The 18,614-nt window shown below is 37.9% G+C and overlaps 1 protein-coding gene across 2 annotated transcripts in view; it reads right to left on the bottom strand.

Annotated features, from left to right (window-relative positions):
- Positions 1–1,258: 1,258 nt before the first annotated feature.
- Positions 1,259–18,614, bottom strand: part of LOC145685989 (signal-induced proliferation-associated 1-like protein 2) — a 185,771-nt gene continuing 168,415 nt past the window's right edge. For both annotated transcript variants that reach the window (XM_081758798.1, XM_081758799.1), the window contains exons 15-21: positions 18,392–18,503; positions 16,786–17,190; positions 14,438–14,606; positions 7,820–8,094; positions 6,841–7,118; positions 5,222–5,488; positions 1,259–2,181 (exon numbers count right to left, since the gene is read on the bottom strand). In XM_081758798.1, coding sequence (XP_081614924.1) covers positions 1,965–2,181; positions 5,222–5,488; positions 6,841–7,118; positions 7,820–8,094; positions 14,438–14,606; positions 16,786–17,190; positions 18,392–18,503 — 1,723 coding nt within the window. In that variant the 3' untranslated portion in view covers positions 1,259–1,964. The remainder of the gene's footprint in view (positions 2,182–5,221; positions 5,489–6,840; positions 7,119–7,819; positions 8,095–14,437; positions 14,607–16,785; positions 17,191–18,391; positions 18,504–18,614) is intronic.

The raw sequence follows: 18,614 nt of genomic DNA, 5'->3' as shown, positions 1-18,614 counted from the left end.
GAATACCATACAAACCTATATGCTGCTGAGCTTAAACTTGAACAAACATTACTGCAGAGTGTATTGGGAGATTGAGACTAGTGGATAACATGCTGAAAGCCAACTACCACAGATAACGTAAGTTATTGAAGTAAACAATAAAACATATGAAGAACTGAGAAAAAATTTGACGTCAGTGCAAACACTACTTCCATCAGATTAGAAGACATCTTAAGATGGACTAATGAGTCGCACATAACTTGATTTTGGTTCAGAAAACGATATAAGAATATCATGTTTGTTCTCTCGTTTAAAAGATGTAGGGGATGATGGCTCAGTGGTACAGCGCTTACCTATGGTGCGTGGGGTTCCTGGTTCGATCCCCACCCAAGTAAGCTTGCGGTGGACATCATAATGTCCGTGAGTTTTCTCAGAGTATTCCCATTTTCTCCCACATTCTCATCCATTACGATTCACTCGTCTCCCTTAGCCTAAAGGATATAATCGCAGGACGTTAAACAAACCTTTCATTTTTTTTCTCGTTTAAAGGACATATTGTGGAACAGATTGCTGATATGTAGTAGTAAGTGGCCTCTTTAGGCTGCACCATGACCTCATTGGCTAATATCAAAACCCGTTCCAAAACAAGCAGACTACCATTGCACTAAAAGATTATTGTAACCTAAATTTGTTTGATTGCTTGATGTTTTGTGCATCATGTACTGATGCTAGTTGGCTAGATAATCGATCAACTATGTATTCTTAGCAGTTGAACGTGCTCACGAGGAACCTTCAGATCAACACTTTAATCACAAATGTGCCACATCCTTATAGGATACGCAAAAACACATCTGGCTGAGTCATGAGAGATACCATTCTTCGCCTTTGTTGGGAGACATTGATAGATGCATCCGCTCCATTCTCATAACTAGAGAGAGGAAAATATATATATATATATATATATTACAATTTTAAGTCATGCCTTGTACGGCAATGAGAATAAGGATCTTAATATTTCTTCATATTTCGTATGTACAGTACCCCTAAAATGAATCTGATTTCGTTGAACCAAGTGACCTTGCATCACGTTCAGCGCACTTCCCCTCTCTCTCTAGTAGAAGGGAAGGTTCCTTTCTTATCACATCAACAGCGATGGGCCGAATCCCTTCTCCCAGATATACTTACCCAGTGGAGGAACTACTGGTCATCTTAAGATGATAGTTCAGAAACCTGATGTAAAATGAACTTTGGTAAGAAGGAAGAAAAGCATACAATAAACTGTTGGCAAAATTATTTATATGTCTCTAATGAGAAAAAATATGTCTTTATACAAAGAACAACAGAATTTACACCAAACAAGAAACACTACTGAACCATTCATGACACTTCTAATATTTCTCTTTTTAAAAATGTACAATTAAGTCAAAGTACAACTTCATTATTGATTAAATGCCCTTCAGCAAGTACTACAGAAAACGTGCTCATAACGACCAATAAAAGTTCATTCATTTCTGCTCTTTTCTTTGTTATATTACAATAATTCCTTCCCTGAATGTTGATTTTTAATGAATGTATAAAATATTATATCTATCTTATCAAACTGGAATATCCTTTTTTTTTTTTTAAATAAATAAACTTCGAAAAAGGTTACTGGTGACACTTGTGAATAATTCTCGTAAATTACGTTCTAATCAAATATACTTACAAGAAAAAAAAATAATATTTGCGTAATATGTTTATACATAATACTGTCCCTTCCTTTGGGGGGGGGGGGGGATATTTATAAACGTAACATCAGCTGCAACATTATATTATGCTTCTCTTTCCAACTACTTAACTTAGTGTTCTATCAGTGTCCTTTTCATTTTAATACACCATGTAAGGCACCATCTGAGGTATCATAAAGTTATATCAAATGTCTTTTTCTTTTCTATATTTTTTTTCTTATACACAACGGAACTATCTTCTGTCGACACTTAAAAGAATCACTGACGATCAATCGTTTGGAAGAACCACTCCGTAAATCGTCGGAGCTGTTGCGCTGCTGCCTGAGATTCTTCCTGGAGTCTACGGTTTTCATCTCGCAGACGTCGCACTTCTTCCTCCAGAGAGAGACGGCGACGCGTTTCACGTTCCACTCTCGACTCCAATTGCGCCATATGGGATTCCAATTCATGCATTCGGCGTCCTGATGGCGTAGAGCTGTAAGGAAATTTTTCTTTTAAACAAGATTTTAAATGCAAAATATGGAATGAAGTTTCTTGTTTTCCTAACACTACATCATTACTTTTATGTATAAAGCTGTTCGGAAAATGAACAGTTTGGTAGGTAACTCACGATTTTCACAACTCTGCCGATGATTGGGAAGTGCTTCCACGCTCAATCCGGAACAAATCGAGCTACCTGGTTACAAAAATGTATGGAACTGCCATTTCTGTACCTAGTCTGTTCAGCTCAGATCCATCAAAAGGTGGAAATACGTTGCTGGCATTTTAGAGAAATGTTACGTGGATACGATATCGGAATTTCGTACCTCAATTCGTGTATTTTGTTCTTTAACACAGTGATTTAACATATCTTAATTATTCATGAACTGTTAGCTATTTGGCATTAACAAGTCTTTGTCTTCATAGGAAGTAATGCATTTACTAGCACTACTTAACCTATAGTATATGGCAGCGGTATCAACCTGCGGTACGCGTACCCCCAGGGTTAAGTAAAATTCACGAACTGAGGAGCTGGTGCGCAGAAAGCAAGCTCAGCCATTTCATTGACAAACAAATCTCATTTTAGTTCATAATATTTACTCCATGCAAACTTAATATAGTTCTATTATATTTAGTAAATTGGGTTATTTAATTATTACGTAATACAAAAGTGGTCATAAATCTTGCAATATTCAGGTACACAACATACTTGTATTTACTACAATACAATGAAAGCACATTAACATTTAAAAGTATAGTATCTCGTGCTGGACTGGCTTCAGCCACCTTTCTGTCCTTTCCTCAATTCCATGTCTTGTCCTTAGAGGCAATGAAGTCAGTCATTGTTGTTTCCACCTCCTCCTGGATGATGGAAGCATCGTGATTTCAGGAAGTGCGCCATGGACCAAAACCGAAACCAAAAAGGCAAGGTCAGGAATATATGCCGGTGCGGCATCAGTTCGATGTCATCAAGTTCCTGCATTTTTTGTTGCGTTTATCATTATCAAACCGAGTGTGAAAGAGGGAGCATTTCCGGTTCACCAATGCAGGATATTTTTAACATAGTGCAGCGTACATCTGCTCCAACGGTTCAGAATAATCGGTATTGATGCTATGACCGTTAGGAACGAACTTGAAGTGAATTACCCCCTAGTAGTTCCAGTACATAGAGCATGACTTATGCTCGAAACGGTCCTGTTTAACAACGGGTTCTCGAAATTGTCTCTTGCTCAACCACTGTTTTTGCACATTTGCATTTTGGAGAAGCACCCATTTTTCGCCACACGTGACCCTGATCTTCGACATTTTCACAACTTGACGAAATTTCTGGAACCAACGAGTTGTTGTGTTGTGGTTCATTATGCCTTTCCCTTTCACATGACAAATGTTTTGGGTTGTAGCCGCACCGTTGTCCAAATTCGAATTCATACAGTGAAAATTCAACGTTACTGAGCACTCATTGTAACTGTCATTCTGACGGCGTGGCAGTTTCCGTGAGTCCGGCTGCCACGCTACCTCTTGGGTCAGTTTTATCTTGTACTTACAATCGATCACGGCGTATATATGCGCTTGCTAGTTCGATTATGAAAATAATGTAAGACTTATGACTCATCCTTGTAAATTCTATAATTTATTTTGATTCTTATAATTTGAATTAAGGCTAGGTTGAAAGGAAAAGTATCGCTAGAGGTACGCGCAAAGGTTAAATATCACTAATATAAGTACTTAGTGAAGTCCATAAAACTTCTTATTGTGACCTTCTACAGCTACCTTTGGTTTAGGATAGTAGTTCCCGAACTGGAAGGCATTAAGAGCAAACAGGCGGGCACGAACTACTGACAAAAATAAACTGAAATTATGAATAAAGTATCATTTGTAAATACAATTTATCTTCACAGACGCTACATGTCTGACATTTTGTATGGTATACAGAAGTCTCAATATAAATTGGTGACGACAAAGATGATAATAATAATAATAATAATAATAATAATAATAATAATAATAATAATAATAATAAGATTTAATAATTCAATGTTGATTTAAAATCGCAGAAGTCAGTAAAAAGCACTGACCAAAAAGTGGGAAAGAGGTTGGAGCGTGAAGTATGCAAAGTTTACGAAAGAAGGCATAAGATAAACATGACTGGGAACCTCTGGTTTAAGATACTGTCTCAGAGATTTACCAGGGTAGAGCCACTATCCACAGCAGTTAGTTTTCGAATAGCATCCACGTTCTACTTTAATACGCTAAACTACAGGTTTCTTTTCGATTCGAAGATGATACTGCAAATCTCAAACTTCTACTATTTCTAATGCTTTGTCCTTTGTGTGTCAGCCACGTATCGTACTTCCTCCTGTTATTAATTTCTGTACTTGTTCTGCAGTGATTGGTACTTGTGCTTTTCGGTGAGTTCTCTAATGGTGACATGCAAATTTACTTTACAGATTCCTTTAGAGCATAGCCGCCCATAAAATGGATCGTCCACGCTCCTCTTCATTTTATATGCTGAATCTTTGGACTCACGAAAGACGAAAGGATATCACTCTCCACTCACTATTTGTGTCTGAACGTGTACTAATTACTCTCGTACGACAAACAACAATTTTTGTTCAATTCATTGTACTATGCAGCTTTGAATCAAACTGTCATAATTCACCCCTCCACTGGTACATTTGTCACTGTGTTCAGGCTGATACGCTAACACTATAAGTATGCTTATATTTAACTTCTAAAATGACTATTTATTTTCCGAACAACTGGTATAAAATATTTTAGCTAAGTAAACTTTTGTCAGCATAACAGAACAAATTAAAACACACGTGGTATTTATATACACAAGGAAAATTAGAAGAAAATTAAATGGTTACGACCAACAATATACCTAACTCCATTGTATAGCTTATGAAATTTGATAAAAGGAGCATTTTCTTTGAAAGCATTAAAAACTCCCTTCAAAGTTTCTCAACATTATTAAGTGTTTTTTCACTATGTGGCAACATATAAATGAAAAAATCTTTAAGAATGATACATACCTAACTCCGGGACTTGTGTCCAATCCTAGTCTCTCTGCAACATCGTCAACCCAATTGCCCAGTCTTTCTCCATTCCTCGCGGCTTCTGGGATTGAGTCTGCTGTATCGTCTCTGACATGAAGCATGGCTCTTGTGGCAGTGTCTACAAGGCTTGGCCAGTCCATTTCCCTTGCATCTGGGAGAGGAAGAGGTGCTGTCTCAGGAGTCAATGGAGGTGCCAGACTCAGCTTTGTTGCCGATGGAGACTTTGTAACTCGGGGCGATAATCTACAATTAGAAAGAGGACATAATAAAGTTAATAAATAAAACTACAAAAGCTATTGGACTCAATATAAGCGCTATACCTAATTTCAACGTCTCTAAAGAATGTTACGTTTCTTTTACTAAAATAACTAGTGAGTTCGATAGCTGCAGACCCATTCGAATACACTTTTACGTGGAAGCAAAGATAGTCATCACACAGAGCGGCACGGCACTTGTTTTCGCATTACAGTCAAATATAGAGATCGATCAAGTGGCTATTCGTGCTCTGTTAAGACACTGTTGGAAGGAAGGAATTAAAGTAATGGGCGGGAGCTGCAATAAGGAACTAAATAATCGGACAGCTCAAAAAGTTTAAACTGTTCTGGGCAGGTTAAACGAGCGTTGAAGATAAACTTAGGGCTGAGAAATCAGTTGTCATGAACAAGAACCTCCTGGAGCATACTGCAACATTCTATCTATGCACAAGTACACTTCAATTGGCATCACAAATGGAACCACCCCAAAGCACCGCGTCTCATCGTCAACTGGAGGTTCGTCTGGAGACGGCTCAGAGTTGGAGGTGACGATACCATAACAGGCCGTGACTCACTCTGTGTCAATAATTGCTACAAAATCCTACTGATGACAGGTTCTGGCATCAGACAGCCATAGGTGATGAAAAATGGATCTTTCTATGATATTCTGCCGGTGGGTGGTATTCAGTCGCAATGGCCAGGCCAATTATATTTTGCATATGGTGCAAAATTGGCGGTCCATTGTTCTGGAAATTCGTTCCAGACGGCCGTACTGTAGATGGGAACCTTAGATATTGAAAAAAATACAGTGCGTACACGATCTTATGCGACAGAAATAACCGGCTTTAATTAACAGGAAAAGGGGTTTCTTCAAGTCAACGCTACGTGCCACCAATCACGGGTTGTTTCACACACCCTCCAGGAATACCATGGAGTCAAATTGGTAAAACACCTTAGCCCAAACCTCACCCCCTTTACATCATAATTTGTTTCGCTCCCTTGTGCATTTCTTACAAGAACAGTGGTTCGAAACACCTGAGATGTGGAAATAAAAATGGTTGAATTTTTGGCCTTCAAATCAACCAAATGATACCCGTGTAACTGTGGTTCTCGTGGAATGTTGGCAGAGGACATCCACCACACTAAACTTCACTTTGAATAATAAGATAAGCCTTCACACTTTTTATAATTTTTTAAAACCTTTATGACGTCCTGTTTGCATGCAAATTGGAACTGTAAATACAATGAACACATGGAGAGAAAGGCAATAATTTGCACTTCCAAGTTCTCTTTGTACATTATATGCGCGTATAAAGGGAAAAGATTTTATGGATAACTAACCTTTCTTCTTTGCTAAGTTTATTCTCACTAGGTGCTGGACTGGAATCTGTACTGGCATTCGATATGACTGTTGCTGGTCTTGCTGTAGTAAATATCACTTCACCAGACCCACTGGATGTATTATGCTCACTGGTATCTCCGGAAAGCGTTGCAAGACTTGAGCCCACGCTAAGATTTTCCCTCGATCGAGACCTCTCTGACGCACGTGAGGACATCTCTTGACTCCCGCTGCTATGTACTTTGGTCATTATCATACTTTTTGCAGGTGATTCTTTTTCCTGGAAAAGAAACACAAGTTACAAATATGCCACATTAATTTGCATACGAATATTTTATATATGCTGAGATATATTGGCGCGGATCCAAGGGGAGAGCTATCGGGGCTGTATCGCCTCTTTGACGCTCAGGTATACACTGGATAAAATGGGCTTCAATCACGCCGCTTTCTTTACACTGGATAAAGCGGCAAACTATGGTTTAGCCCCTCCCTTGATCATATCCTGGATCCGCGGCTGTATGGTAAATGGTAAGTATTGTTTAGAAATTAGAACAAGCAACTTCAGGAAAACAAGCAAATATTAGTACCACAATATCTTACTATTTAAACTTTACTCCTTAAAAATAGCTATTAGATAATAGCTTTACCTCTATAAAATCCAATATTTACTTTCGCAGAAGGTCACATTTAAGTTTCAGGTATTCCACAGTAGCTACAATGAAATACAAAAAATCGTTTCAGGATATTCCGCTCAGAAGCTAGGAGTATAAATTCAGAACTCAATACAATATTTATGAAGATCAGTATTGGGATACGTATTAAAGGAGGAAAGAATTATGACCATAGGCTCCATTACCCACCCTAAGTATATTTCTGCGGACACGCCTGCTGTCTTTCTATGCTTTTAGAATCAGGCTAACTCTTATTCTACGTGTTCGACCGATTTTTTTTTTCCACGTCAACACTAAGAAACTGATATACCTTGCTTGCAGTCGTGCCGTCTTCCCGCTCTGGCAAATAATCCGGATTAATAAGCTTCATTAAATCCTCTTGCAACGTACTGGAATTGAGATTGGCACTGTTGCGGTTCGCTGAACGACTTGTAACGCCTGGTCGAAGCCTTGCCTCGCCTGTATCTTTCGTTACAGTTCGTGGACTTTGGTTCCTGCTACTTCCACTCGATGGTGTCACCGTTCCTGGGCGTTTTGCTCTCCTCAATCGGGGTGACACATTACTACTGCCAGCAGATAATTCGTCTAAAAAAGAAATATGCATTAATGGAAGGTACACAAATATTTCAATTTTATTGTATGGATACCGACATATATCATTTTCATATAAATGTGTGTGGTTTATTTGATGTAAGTAGAAGCATATATCTTATACATTTAGTGAAACATTCAGTACTATACTCGATAGAAAATAAGAGCGAATTTATATTTAAAGAAGACTTATTACCCTGTTGCCACTTCATGTGTATACATTCCTCTATAATTCCTCTTTCGTTAGAGAGGGTAGTTATAGCGGACGCCTCAGCGGAACACACACAATGTGGCAAAAAGGCAATACGTCATCTCTAATGTCGATTGGTTTCTTATTTTTCTCGATATATATTATTTGCCTTTGTAACGACCAAACAGGGAGTAAACAATGTGAAATACAAAAATACAGTTAGTATTTCGGCACCTTACTTCAGAAATGTAAGCTGTTAAATAACAATTGTTTGTTTTTTAACTTTACTGAGGAATTGTAATAATTCGAAGAAAGAAAGAAAGAAACAAAAAAGGTCATTACAAACCAGTGTAAAATGACCTACCGTAAGCAAATCCTTATTAAAAGTGATTCGGCAATAACTCCATGCAACACCGTTAGCTGTTCACTGATTGTACTAGAAAAAATAATGAAATAACCTTACAATTGTATCACCCTCATTCATCACCATGGCGATGGTCAAATTCACCACTACGAACGTCTGCATCCCGTCACAATAGAGAGCCCAATGCCATGATGGTTGCAAGATTTCGCCCCATGTAGATAGATGATAATTACAGGGAATCAAATGGTAGTAAACCATGAAATGAGCGCAAAGCGACACACACAATTAATTCGAGTCGCCACTAGAATCGAGTTCTGAAAACACTGTATGGTAGGCTAACGATAACGCGATTGAGGCTCTTCAATACAGAAGTTGCTACCCTCGAGTCGAAGAAAGCAAATCTCTAAAACATTACAAAGCATTCAGAACTAATTCGAAACAAATATAAAAATTTTGATATGCACTTGATCCAAACGGTTCCAGAATATGACAAGGAAATATATCAACATTAAACATCGATTAAACATAACAAAAGTGTTCAATTAACATATGAATCTTAACTCTTCGTAAGTGTGATGAATTTCTGGAACATCTTTAGTGTGGCTGGTCTTAGAGACCATTTCTTTCGTTCTCCTATGAGTTTTTTCTCGTTATTACAGCTAAATATGGTTGTATTATATTACCATCACCTTTATCAATACACAACTATGATCATTTTAATTGTTGACCATAAAAATACTTTTTGAACCGTAAATGAAATATACACCAAAAAATATCAAATTTTGGATAATGGTAAGGGACACAAAATAATTACAATGAACCTGATATTTTTTTATTATTTTCTCACATTCCTCTTATGATTTACATTCTTATGAACATTATATAGAAATATTTTTAATTTTCGTTTCACAGAACCTGTGAATATGTCAACAAGATATATGACCAAGCAAAGACCGTATACTGACTTCCAGTCGCAACGATAATAAGGAACTCACTGACACACACACATGACATTGAAGCACAGTTACGGGAGAGACATGCAATAAGAGGTTCAGCTCCCACCACCTATTGCAAAAAATAAATAAATAAACACCAGCCGGAATCTGAGACCATGCCACACTTACGGAGAGTTAAGCATTATTATTGTGATGTCGAATAAAGGTAAGTGCATATAATGAACTATTAATTATTATAAAATTTACAAACAGTTCCATGAAATTTTATATATATATTTCAGATACCTCACACGTCAATATCTGCAGAAGATCGGCGATCCGCTTTTCCGGTGTTCCAGGTCACTTTCCAGAGCAGGTATGTATAAGTATTTGGATCAAGGTTCTCGAGGTTTGATCTTCTCAAGGTAAATATTTACAGTAGGCTTTTTAGCTCCAAATACGTATTCTTCCACGTAAGTAGAGTTGGCTTCATTTGACCAGTTGCAATCTATTTTATTTCACATCATCTCGTAGTTTTCCCACAGTTACCTTCCTTCAATTCATCATAATTTTTTTATCCTAATTTACTCCTCTTAATTAATTCTTTCATTTGCTTTGCATTGCGTATATCGCATGCCACTTGCTTTGTAAATATTTTATTCGTATTTACTTTCTTTTATTTGATTTATATTTATTTATTTCAGGGCGAAGACATCTCCCCGAAAACTATCAAGAAATCCATTGAACGAAATGCCAGTTACTCAGTCAAATCCACCGTAAGACCCATGGATACGTTCATATTTCTCCCTATAAGGTTATTTTATTATTTCTCTGATAGATACAATTAATGAAAAAGTGACGCCACTGAATCTCTAAAGTTGCTAATGAATCACTTTTTAATAAGAACAATATTCGATCATCTTACACTGTTGTAATGAGTATAATCTCTCGAATGGTGTAATGAGTATAATCTCTCCAATAATTAATTATGAGAAATTTTGCACTTACCTTTTTAAATACGCCTCGTAAAACACAATCTATTATGTAAACCGCTTGAAGAGCAATCCTATCAATAAACTGAAAAGGTATTCTTAAACAACTTATGATTACCAAAGTGAGTACCTTTTCAATTTATTGATAAATCTATAGTTTCGGTAGTTCTTGCTTTTACTTTTTCCAACAGAACTGGATAACCCACTAGTACGTCATGTCACTTTCCAAAATGCACTTTTGTCTGCAAAGCTTAAGAATGGTAGTTTCGATTATTTTTTTTTTTTTTTAAATCATCATTAAATATTCTTTCCAAATGATCTTTTACAAGAAAGCATATTTTTTCTTATTTAAAAGCTTACATCTCTGTAATAAGTTTCAGCTTATGAATAAAATGAAATGCACCAAATTCTATTAGTTGTGTAACTTCAAATATGCTACATGAAAAGACAAAACACGTAACTTGTAAATGTTAACTTTTGCTTAGAAACATTAATGTATTATTAATTTGCGCATTATTGCGCAACAATCTCATTGAATTATGTTTGCTGAGACACAATGACATCATATAAGGTTTGTCAACAATATCACTTATAGTTTTATACATTAGCCGAACGATTGGGGAATAAATATTACGGATACTAATAAGTAATAAAAGTCTAATATAAATAAAATAGAGTTTGTGTGTTTGTCTGTCTGTCTGTGTGCGTCCTGGGGACCACGCGAGTGGACCGAGAGTTACCAAAATTTGGTCACGGGTACTCTGGTCCAGGCCCCAGATCAAAACGGAGCGTTTTTTTAAGCCGAACCTGGGGTTTCGTGGGGAGGGGACGTTTACTGGGACCGGCCTGGGAACCAGACAAGTTGACCGAGAGTTACCAAATCCATGCCCTAGACCAAGGCGAAGCGTTTTTTAAAAATTCGAACCACGGGGCCTCAGTGGGACGTTTAACGGGACATGTAAAAGTAGTAGGATATGACCGATATTAGTGTCGAATTCACAGTTTTCGCGGTCGCTGAAATCAATGGTGAAACTCCGATCGCACTAACTTCCAAATTCACCCTATTCGGCTGCGGGCCAGCGTCACCGGGAGGGGGATACCGAGACATGTAAAAGTAATCCAAAATCACCAATATTAGTGCTAAATCCATAGTTTTCGCGGTCGCTGAAATGAATGGTGATACTCCCACAGGTGTTGATTTCTAAATACAGCCCCCATGCGAAGAATGGATATATTCAGCTTGTAACAATACAAATACGATAAAATAGTCATCTTTCATCTATCATAATCTATATACAGTATTGAAAACTGAAAGTGATTATGTTTGAGACTTTATACCTTTTGAACCACGCGACCGATCTCGATCAAATTTGCCATGTAGATTAGGTTCAGGCGTGGGATGTTTTTTTATCATTTCACTTTGGCGGTGCAAATTACGGGAGGGGTAGGAGGAGATATATACAAATAAATAAAAATGTAAGTGACTACGTTTGTGACTTAATAACTCTCGAACCACACGACCGTTCTGGATCAAATTTTCAGCATAGACGGTTAGGGCTAGGGATGGTTTTTATCATTTCACTTTGACGTTACAAGTTAGGGTAGAGGGGAGATACTTAAAAATGATCGAAAATGACTGATATTAGTGCCGAATCCATAGTTTTCGGGGTCGCTGAGATGAACAATGACATTTCAGATGTCGTTTAAATCCAAATTAAGCTCCGCAATTTGGGGAATGGGAAGAGTGGGAGATATATATATATAAAAATGATCCCAGTTTACGGGGTCGCTGAGATGAACAGTGAGCTTTCCGATGCCGTTTAAATCCAAACAGAGCCCCCATTAGTACTCCTAAGGGGGGGGTAAAAATAATTGAAAATGACCTATATTAGTGTTGAATCCATAGTTTTCGGGGTCGCTGTGAGGAACAGTGACACTTCCGATGCGTTTAAATCCAAATTCAGCCTTTTATACCCACAATGAAACGAATTCTCCCGTGAGAAGAACGACTATTCTGCTAGTAAAAGCATAAATTGAGCTTTTGGTTTCCATGTCAAAGGTGTGTAAGCTCCGCAATTTGGGGAATGGGAAGAGTGGGAGATATATATATATATAAAAATGATCCCAGTTTACGGGGTCGCTGAGATGAACAGTGAGCTTTCCGATGCCGTTTAAATCCAAACAGAGCCCCCATTAGTACTCCTAAGGGGGGGGGGGGTAAAAATAATTGAAAATGACCTATATTAGTGTTGAATCCATAGTTTTCGGGGTCGCTGTGAGGAACAGTGACACTTCCGATGCGTTTAAATCCAAATTCAGCCTTTTATACCCACAATGAAACGAATTCTCCCGTGAGAAGAACGACTATTCTGCTAGTAAAAGCATAAATTGAGCTTTTGGTTTCCATGTCAAAGGTGTGTATAAACTGCTTAATGCTCATTCACTCACTCTGAGAGTCCCGAAAGTTTATTGCTGTATAACAAAAGTTGCACAGCTAATAAAATCACGATTATTAAAATGAAAATGAAACAAAATTTCTAGTTTTACGTCCCACGGATATGCTCTGTAGATTAACGGAGATAGATGATTAACGAAAGTCAACCATTTTGAAATAACAGTAGAATAATAATCTGAGTGGAGAACGGGAGATCCCACGAACACAATGTTATTCACCACAAACTCTCATGGCCTAGGATTAAACTGATAATTCCTTGCATCAGTTAGCACTCTACTACAGCCATCCCCATCCCCCTTCCAAATCTAGATTATTATTACCTATCTACTGAAGATCCTACATTGTATTATTCTGACACCATCTTTGTGATCTACCCAAATATTTATCTCCCCGGCTTCCCATGCAAGCAATATTCCAATACCGCACGAAATGGATGCTTCATAGTTACTTTTCTGTTCTGTAGTTTTCCTTAAGTTTTCCGCTTCCTACTTTATGAAGTGATTAACGAAAGTGCTTGCAGAGTATGAAAAAATGGTATATTTGAGTAAATAATTTGTATGCAAGGGGTCCACATCAATTCGTACTAGACTTTTTTTTTTTTTATTATTCTCCTCGTATTGCACGATCTTGAAGCAAAAAGTATGCCATATCAAACAACATATACCAAATTTAAATGTGGTATCTTTTAACTTACCACAAACGCCTCAAGTTAGAATTGACGTGTGCCACCGTTGCTCGCGTGCTGAGTGGCAGATTATAGTGTTTTCCAACGAGTTCCGCTTCAGTAATGGCCACATACTGTCGTGGTGAGCACACTTTGGCAACGTGCATTGTGAATCGATTGGTTGATTGGGGGTGCCATTAGGTATAATACGCATTGAGGGGAAATCTCACCAGTGACTGCACCATCATTAAAGTTCCACAGGACAAAGTCAAACTTACTTTAAGGAACTCTGGACGCCATATTTCAGCAGTACTGTCATAACACATGTATCCTGGAATGTGAATTTTCCTTGTTGGTGTTTACATTCTACTTTCTGTACACGTCGTAACAGTTCCTTCCTTTTTTTAAAACTACTTAATCGCTGCAGAGCTGCAGTCTCGTATTTTGAATTCCTCAAGCCTTGCCTATATATGGGATCCATTCATTAAACTGCGCTTTTCAGATTTCTTCCTATCTACCGGCTCCTATTTTTCTTTCTTTCTTCCCCCCTTCCTCTCTCTCTTCTGCATAATCACGACAGTTCAACGTATCAACAGTTAATGCATATGTGCCTTCAGTACTGTGGTGGTCTAATGATCGTTTAAATGCCTTTTCTTTTTCATTGATTTCCATTTCATTATATACTGAACTACTGATGCTGAACTACTTAACTAAGAATAGGAATCCAATATAATTACCTTCACTGCGAGCACCTAGTAATCTCTCACTGGCTGAACTTGTATCTGTCGAATGTCCATCGCTCACAGCCATTGATCTTGCGATTTCGCTTCGAACAACACAATCTGGAGGTAGACTAGCAGATTTCGTACAAACTATGTGATCGTGCTGATGGTGTAAGTCAGGAGACTACGGAAAATAAAGCAGAAAAAAACAATTTTAAAAGAAAGAGAAAAAATACAATTACAATGTGAAGACAGTAATCAAAGTTATTTCTCATTACACGTCAAAATTATTATCAAACATCTATACCATTACTAAACTGTAAATCTCGTCTCCCTTAGCCTAAAGTGCATAATCGTGGGACGTTAAACTAAATTATTTAATTTCACTAAATTGTAAATAAAGCATGCGTTTGAACCGCATAATTTTGTAATGCATGCATACTATTTGGATTATGTACATTATATATATGAAAAGTAAAAGTTACTTAGTAATACTTGTCGAAAATTGCTTTTACTTTTCGCTTTGTATTAATGTCACTCCTAATCCACAAACAAATAATAAAAATCACTCTATAGTGATCATTCTTTTATTTATGATTCCTGATGTTCATATATAAGTTTAATAACCATTGGTTAACACTGATTCCAAAAAGGCACAAAAAACAAATTGGTTTGACTCCTGGGTTATAACAGACACGGAAGATTGATTGGTTTATATCCAGTCAATTTGGCAACGATACTGTCACTTGTGTAGCTGTGCCAGAAATATGAAACTGGTGTCGTTACCAGTGTAGTGTTTCGGCCTGCAGATGCTGGAGTATCGTGTTGGTTCTAGTGTATTGCCGCCCCATGCGAAAGATACATCATGGCTCTTTTCCACCCACATTTTTTTGTACAACCAACAGTGAATCAGTGTCGGGAAAATGTTTAATCATTGGAGTGTCCATAGCTAATACAAATGAGACCCTATGCAGGAACATTCACCAACAAAAAGGGCTCGTTCCAGATTACCAGCGAAAGTTGAGTTGATTTTTAGTTTAGCGTCCCTTTAGCGAGACGTGGACCTACTGATTAACGTGGAATCCGAACCACATGAGCTCCCGCTGGGTACCAGCGAAAGTGTCCCGTGAGGCACTTGATGGAATTGGTTGACTAACAGGCCAAGAGAACCCACTTCCCAAAAATGCCACGACTGAAAGATTAGATGAGAGGTAAGATGGAAAGTTGGAGGAATAAAACATTAAGGAATTCCAGGAATTCAACACGACCCTGAGCAAGATGCGGTTGCATATGGACAAAGCGTGCACGCATACCCTCCAGTTTTGTCTTGACATGAAGCAGGAACGAGAGAATCCCCTTGGATGATATTCCTATAAAAAGGCTCCAACACTAGCCCAATGGATTTCTGTGTATTTCGACTGTTAAAATATCTACGACATCGACATCACTGGCCAATGAAGTATCTATAGGGAATAATGGGATGGAATTTCTATGCCTGTGCTGGAATGTGATTTATTGCAGTGGAAATTGGACTGTCGGCCGATAGTCTGTAATGCTGGTGGTCCGATAGAAGACCCCCCTCCCCCACCATTATCTTAATCCAATCCACATATATAAAGTAAAAAGAATTTTGTTTCTATAATTTGTTTTACATTACTCCTCTTTTCCATTACATCCTCTCCCCTCCTGAAAAATCCAATTTTATCCATTTATTTTTAAAACCTATGCTTACCCGTCTCACTTTCCGAAAGACAGGGGCCAACGAGCGTTTCTTTGACCGAATTTTTAAAGCTAATGATAACCAAACAAAACTGATATAAAACTCAGGATACAAATGCTGGAAAAATTGAGTGGCCGACAAAAAGAAATACGGAAAAAAAACACGAACTATCGTTCATATTTTTTGCATGTTAAATATTTTATCAAAAAATATAAAATTTTGTTCTTCTGTCTCTCAAAAGCCTCGTAAATTGTCTATCAACCCCCAATCGCCCCGTTTTGTTCCAGTGCCGCCTTTGGAAACAAGAATGGGCTCTGGCCTGTTGAGAACCAATGCGATAGAACACAACCGTTGGTTTAAGCACGGATAGCTTTTCATAGGTCACGCACACTCGGAAATCGGTCGCATATAATCCGAACAAGCTTTTGTATCCTGATCAGTCGAATAGTTTACAAATACTTCCCTTGCCGACTCATAATTCTCTCTCTCTCTCTCTCTCTCTCTCTCTCTCTCTCTCTCTCTCTCTCTCTCTCTCTTTGTCGAAAGAATGAGCGCCATAGACAGAATTCTTTAAGTAAAATCTTCGTAAAGATTGAGGTTCCATTGGTAGTAAGTAGAGATGCCTGGTATCACATGTACTCACCTTGCCAGCCCTCAAATAATTAAGTGCTCGATCCACGTGTTGAAGATGGCGTCCGTCAGAAATACAAGTCACCTTCTCTCCAACTTTGAACTCTTGAGATGCTGACGACTGCATACTTTCATAATCTACGTAGCCTGGATTGACATGGCCATGATTTGGTGATAGCCCATAATGAGCGTGGGAATTAACTTTTGGATGTGCTGACTGTTCGTCGCCATTTCGCCTTTTGGGAGCTACTTGATGGAAAGCGCTTCCACTACTAGCACCTAGACGGGCTGGAACTGGAGGTGGGGACGAATCATGAACTGGGTTTAAAGAAACCGAATTATCTATCTCAGGAGGCTCCAACAACTCGTACCATCTGTCGTCACTGGAATGACCACTGGAAGAACTTGTCATAGTACCCTGAAAAAGAAACGCGTTCCTTTAACTCTAAAGCTTAGGATGCAGAGAACCTGCACATGTTTATAATTAGGAATAATAGTATGACCAAAACCTTAAATTACTACTCATTATGACCTAGTGTTCTTCTCATAAGTGCGCCGCTAACCTCTTCTTCGCTTTTACGGAAGAATTAATCTATTTAATAGCTTCCAATTCCACCTAATTCGAGACAGGTGGGAACCATAGCGGTGGCACTGGACTACATATGTATATGAGGAAAGGACTATAACCCAAATAAATAACAGCTACTTGGACAATTAGGTGCATAATCTACGGAATTTCCACACAGGTGGCGTTAGTGTAAAAGTAAAGCAATAACTCCTACAAGTTGGCGCTATGGATTAAGAACAAAAATATTTATACTGGGAAACTTAATTATTGTATTTTTTCAAGCATATTTATAAAATACACCGCTATATTAACAATTTTTTTCTAACTAATACTATTTGAAAAGTGCAGTTGTTTCATACTGCTGTAGTGCCGTATGTTCGACAATTCTATCAACTACGTGGGAAGTGCATGTTGCTGTCCAAACAGCATCTAGGTATCTGTGGTGCAAATGGGAAAGCGGAAGGGGCACAACAAATCTCATGTTGTGTTGTTGTTCAGCGTACACTCACACAATTTGAGATCGAACTAGGAATCGTTTGCACAATTAGGCATCGTACGATTGAGCCACCACACCCACATTCAAGCACTACATTGAATCGAATAACAGCTAACGTAACCTTTCTGGCTGCACAATCCACGGTAGACCATGGTCGATCAGATGGCGCATATTCAATTGGTGATCTTGGTAGCAAATCGATCCCCAGTGCTGTTATTTCTGACTTTTTAGATCACGTCAATTGCTTCTTAATCAGGTAACCTCTCGCAGTGCCTTATAGTGCGACGGATCAATATAAAGTAATCTTTGATTCCGTATTATCTATTTTATGTCATTTGTCGCACTGAAATTGTTGTTCGAAGTATGTTGCATAAACGTCATTGCAAAAATACTGTTGACTAGAGTTCTGCCGTGAAAACTACAATTATACTGTTCTCCCTGAACACACATGTTTAAAAGCAAGATACTACTTTTTAAAAAGAAAATATCTCAAAATCATTTTCACTAATGGAACAGAACTCTTATTATCTTCATTGATTATTAATCTATACATACCTCAGGATTAGACGGAAACCTTGAATCTATACCAGTAAATGATTTGCTACTGCTGCCTGTGCCATAACCAGAACTATTACTAGAACGAGGGGGTGACAGACTTCGTTCGTATCTGAAGCAGAAGAAGAAAATATCTAAATAACTTTATACGTTTCGATCACACGTGAATATTTGCATATCTTTTCCTTACACAGAAATTTAATTTGTTTTTCTAATCCTATAA

Source organism: Thermobia domestica, chromosome 5 (genome assembly GCF_964235325.1).
Source record: "Thermobia domestica chromosome 5, izTheDome1.hap1.1, whole genome shotgun sequence".
NCBI classification, from domain to species: Eukaryota; Metazoa; Arthropoda; class Insecta; order Zygentoma; family Lepismatidae; genus Thermobia; species Thermobia domestica.
Note: the sequence above shows the minus strand (reverse complement) of the source record. Positions and strands in the feature narration are given on the sequence as shown.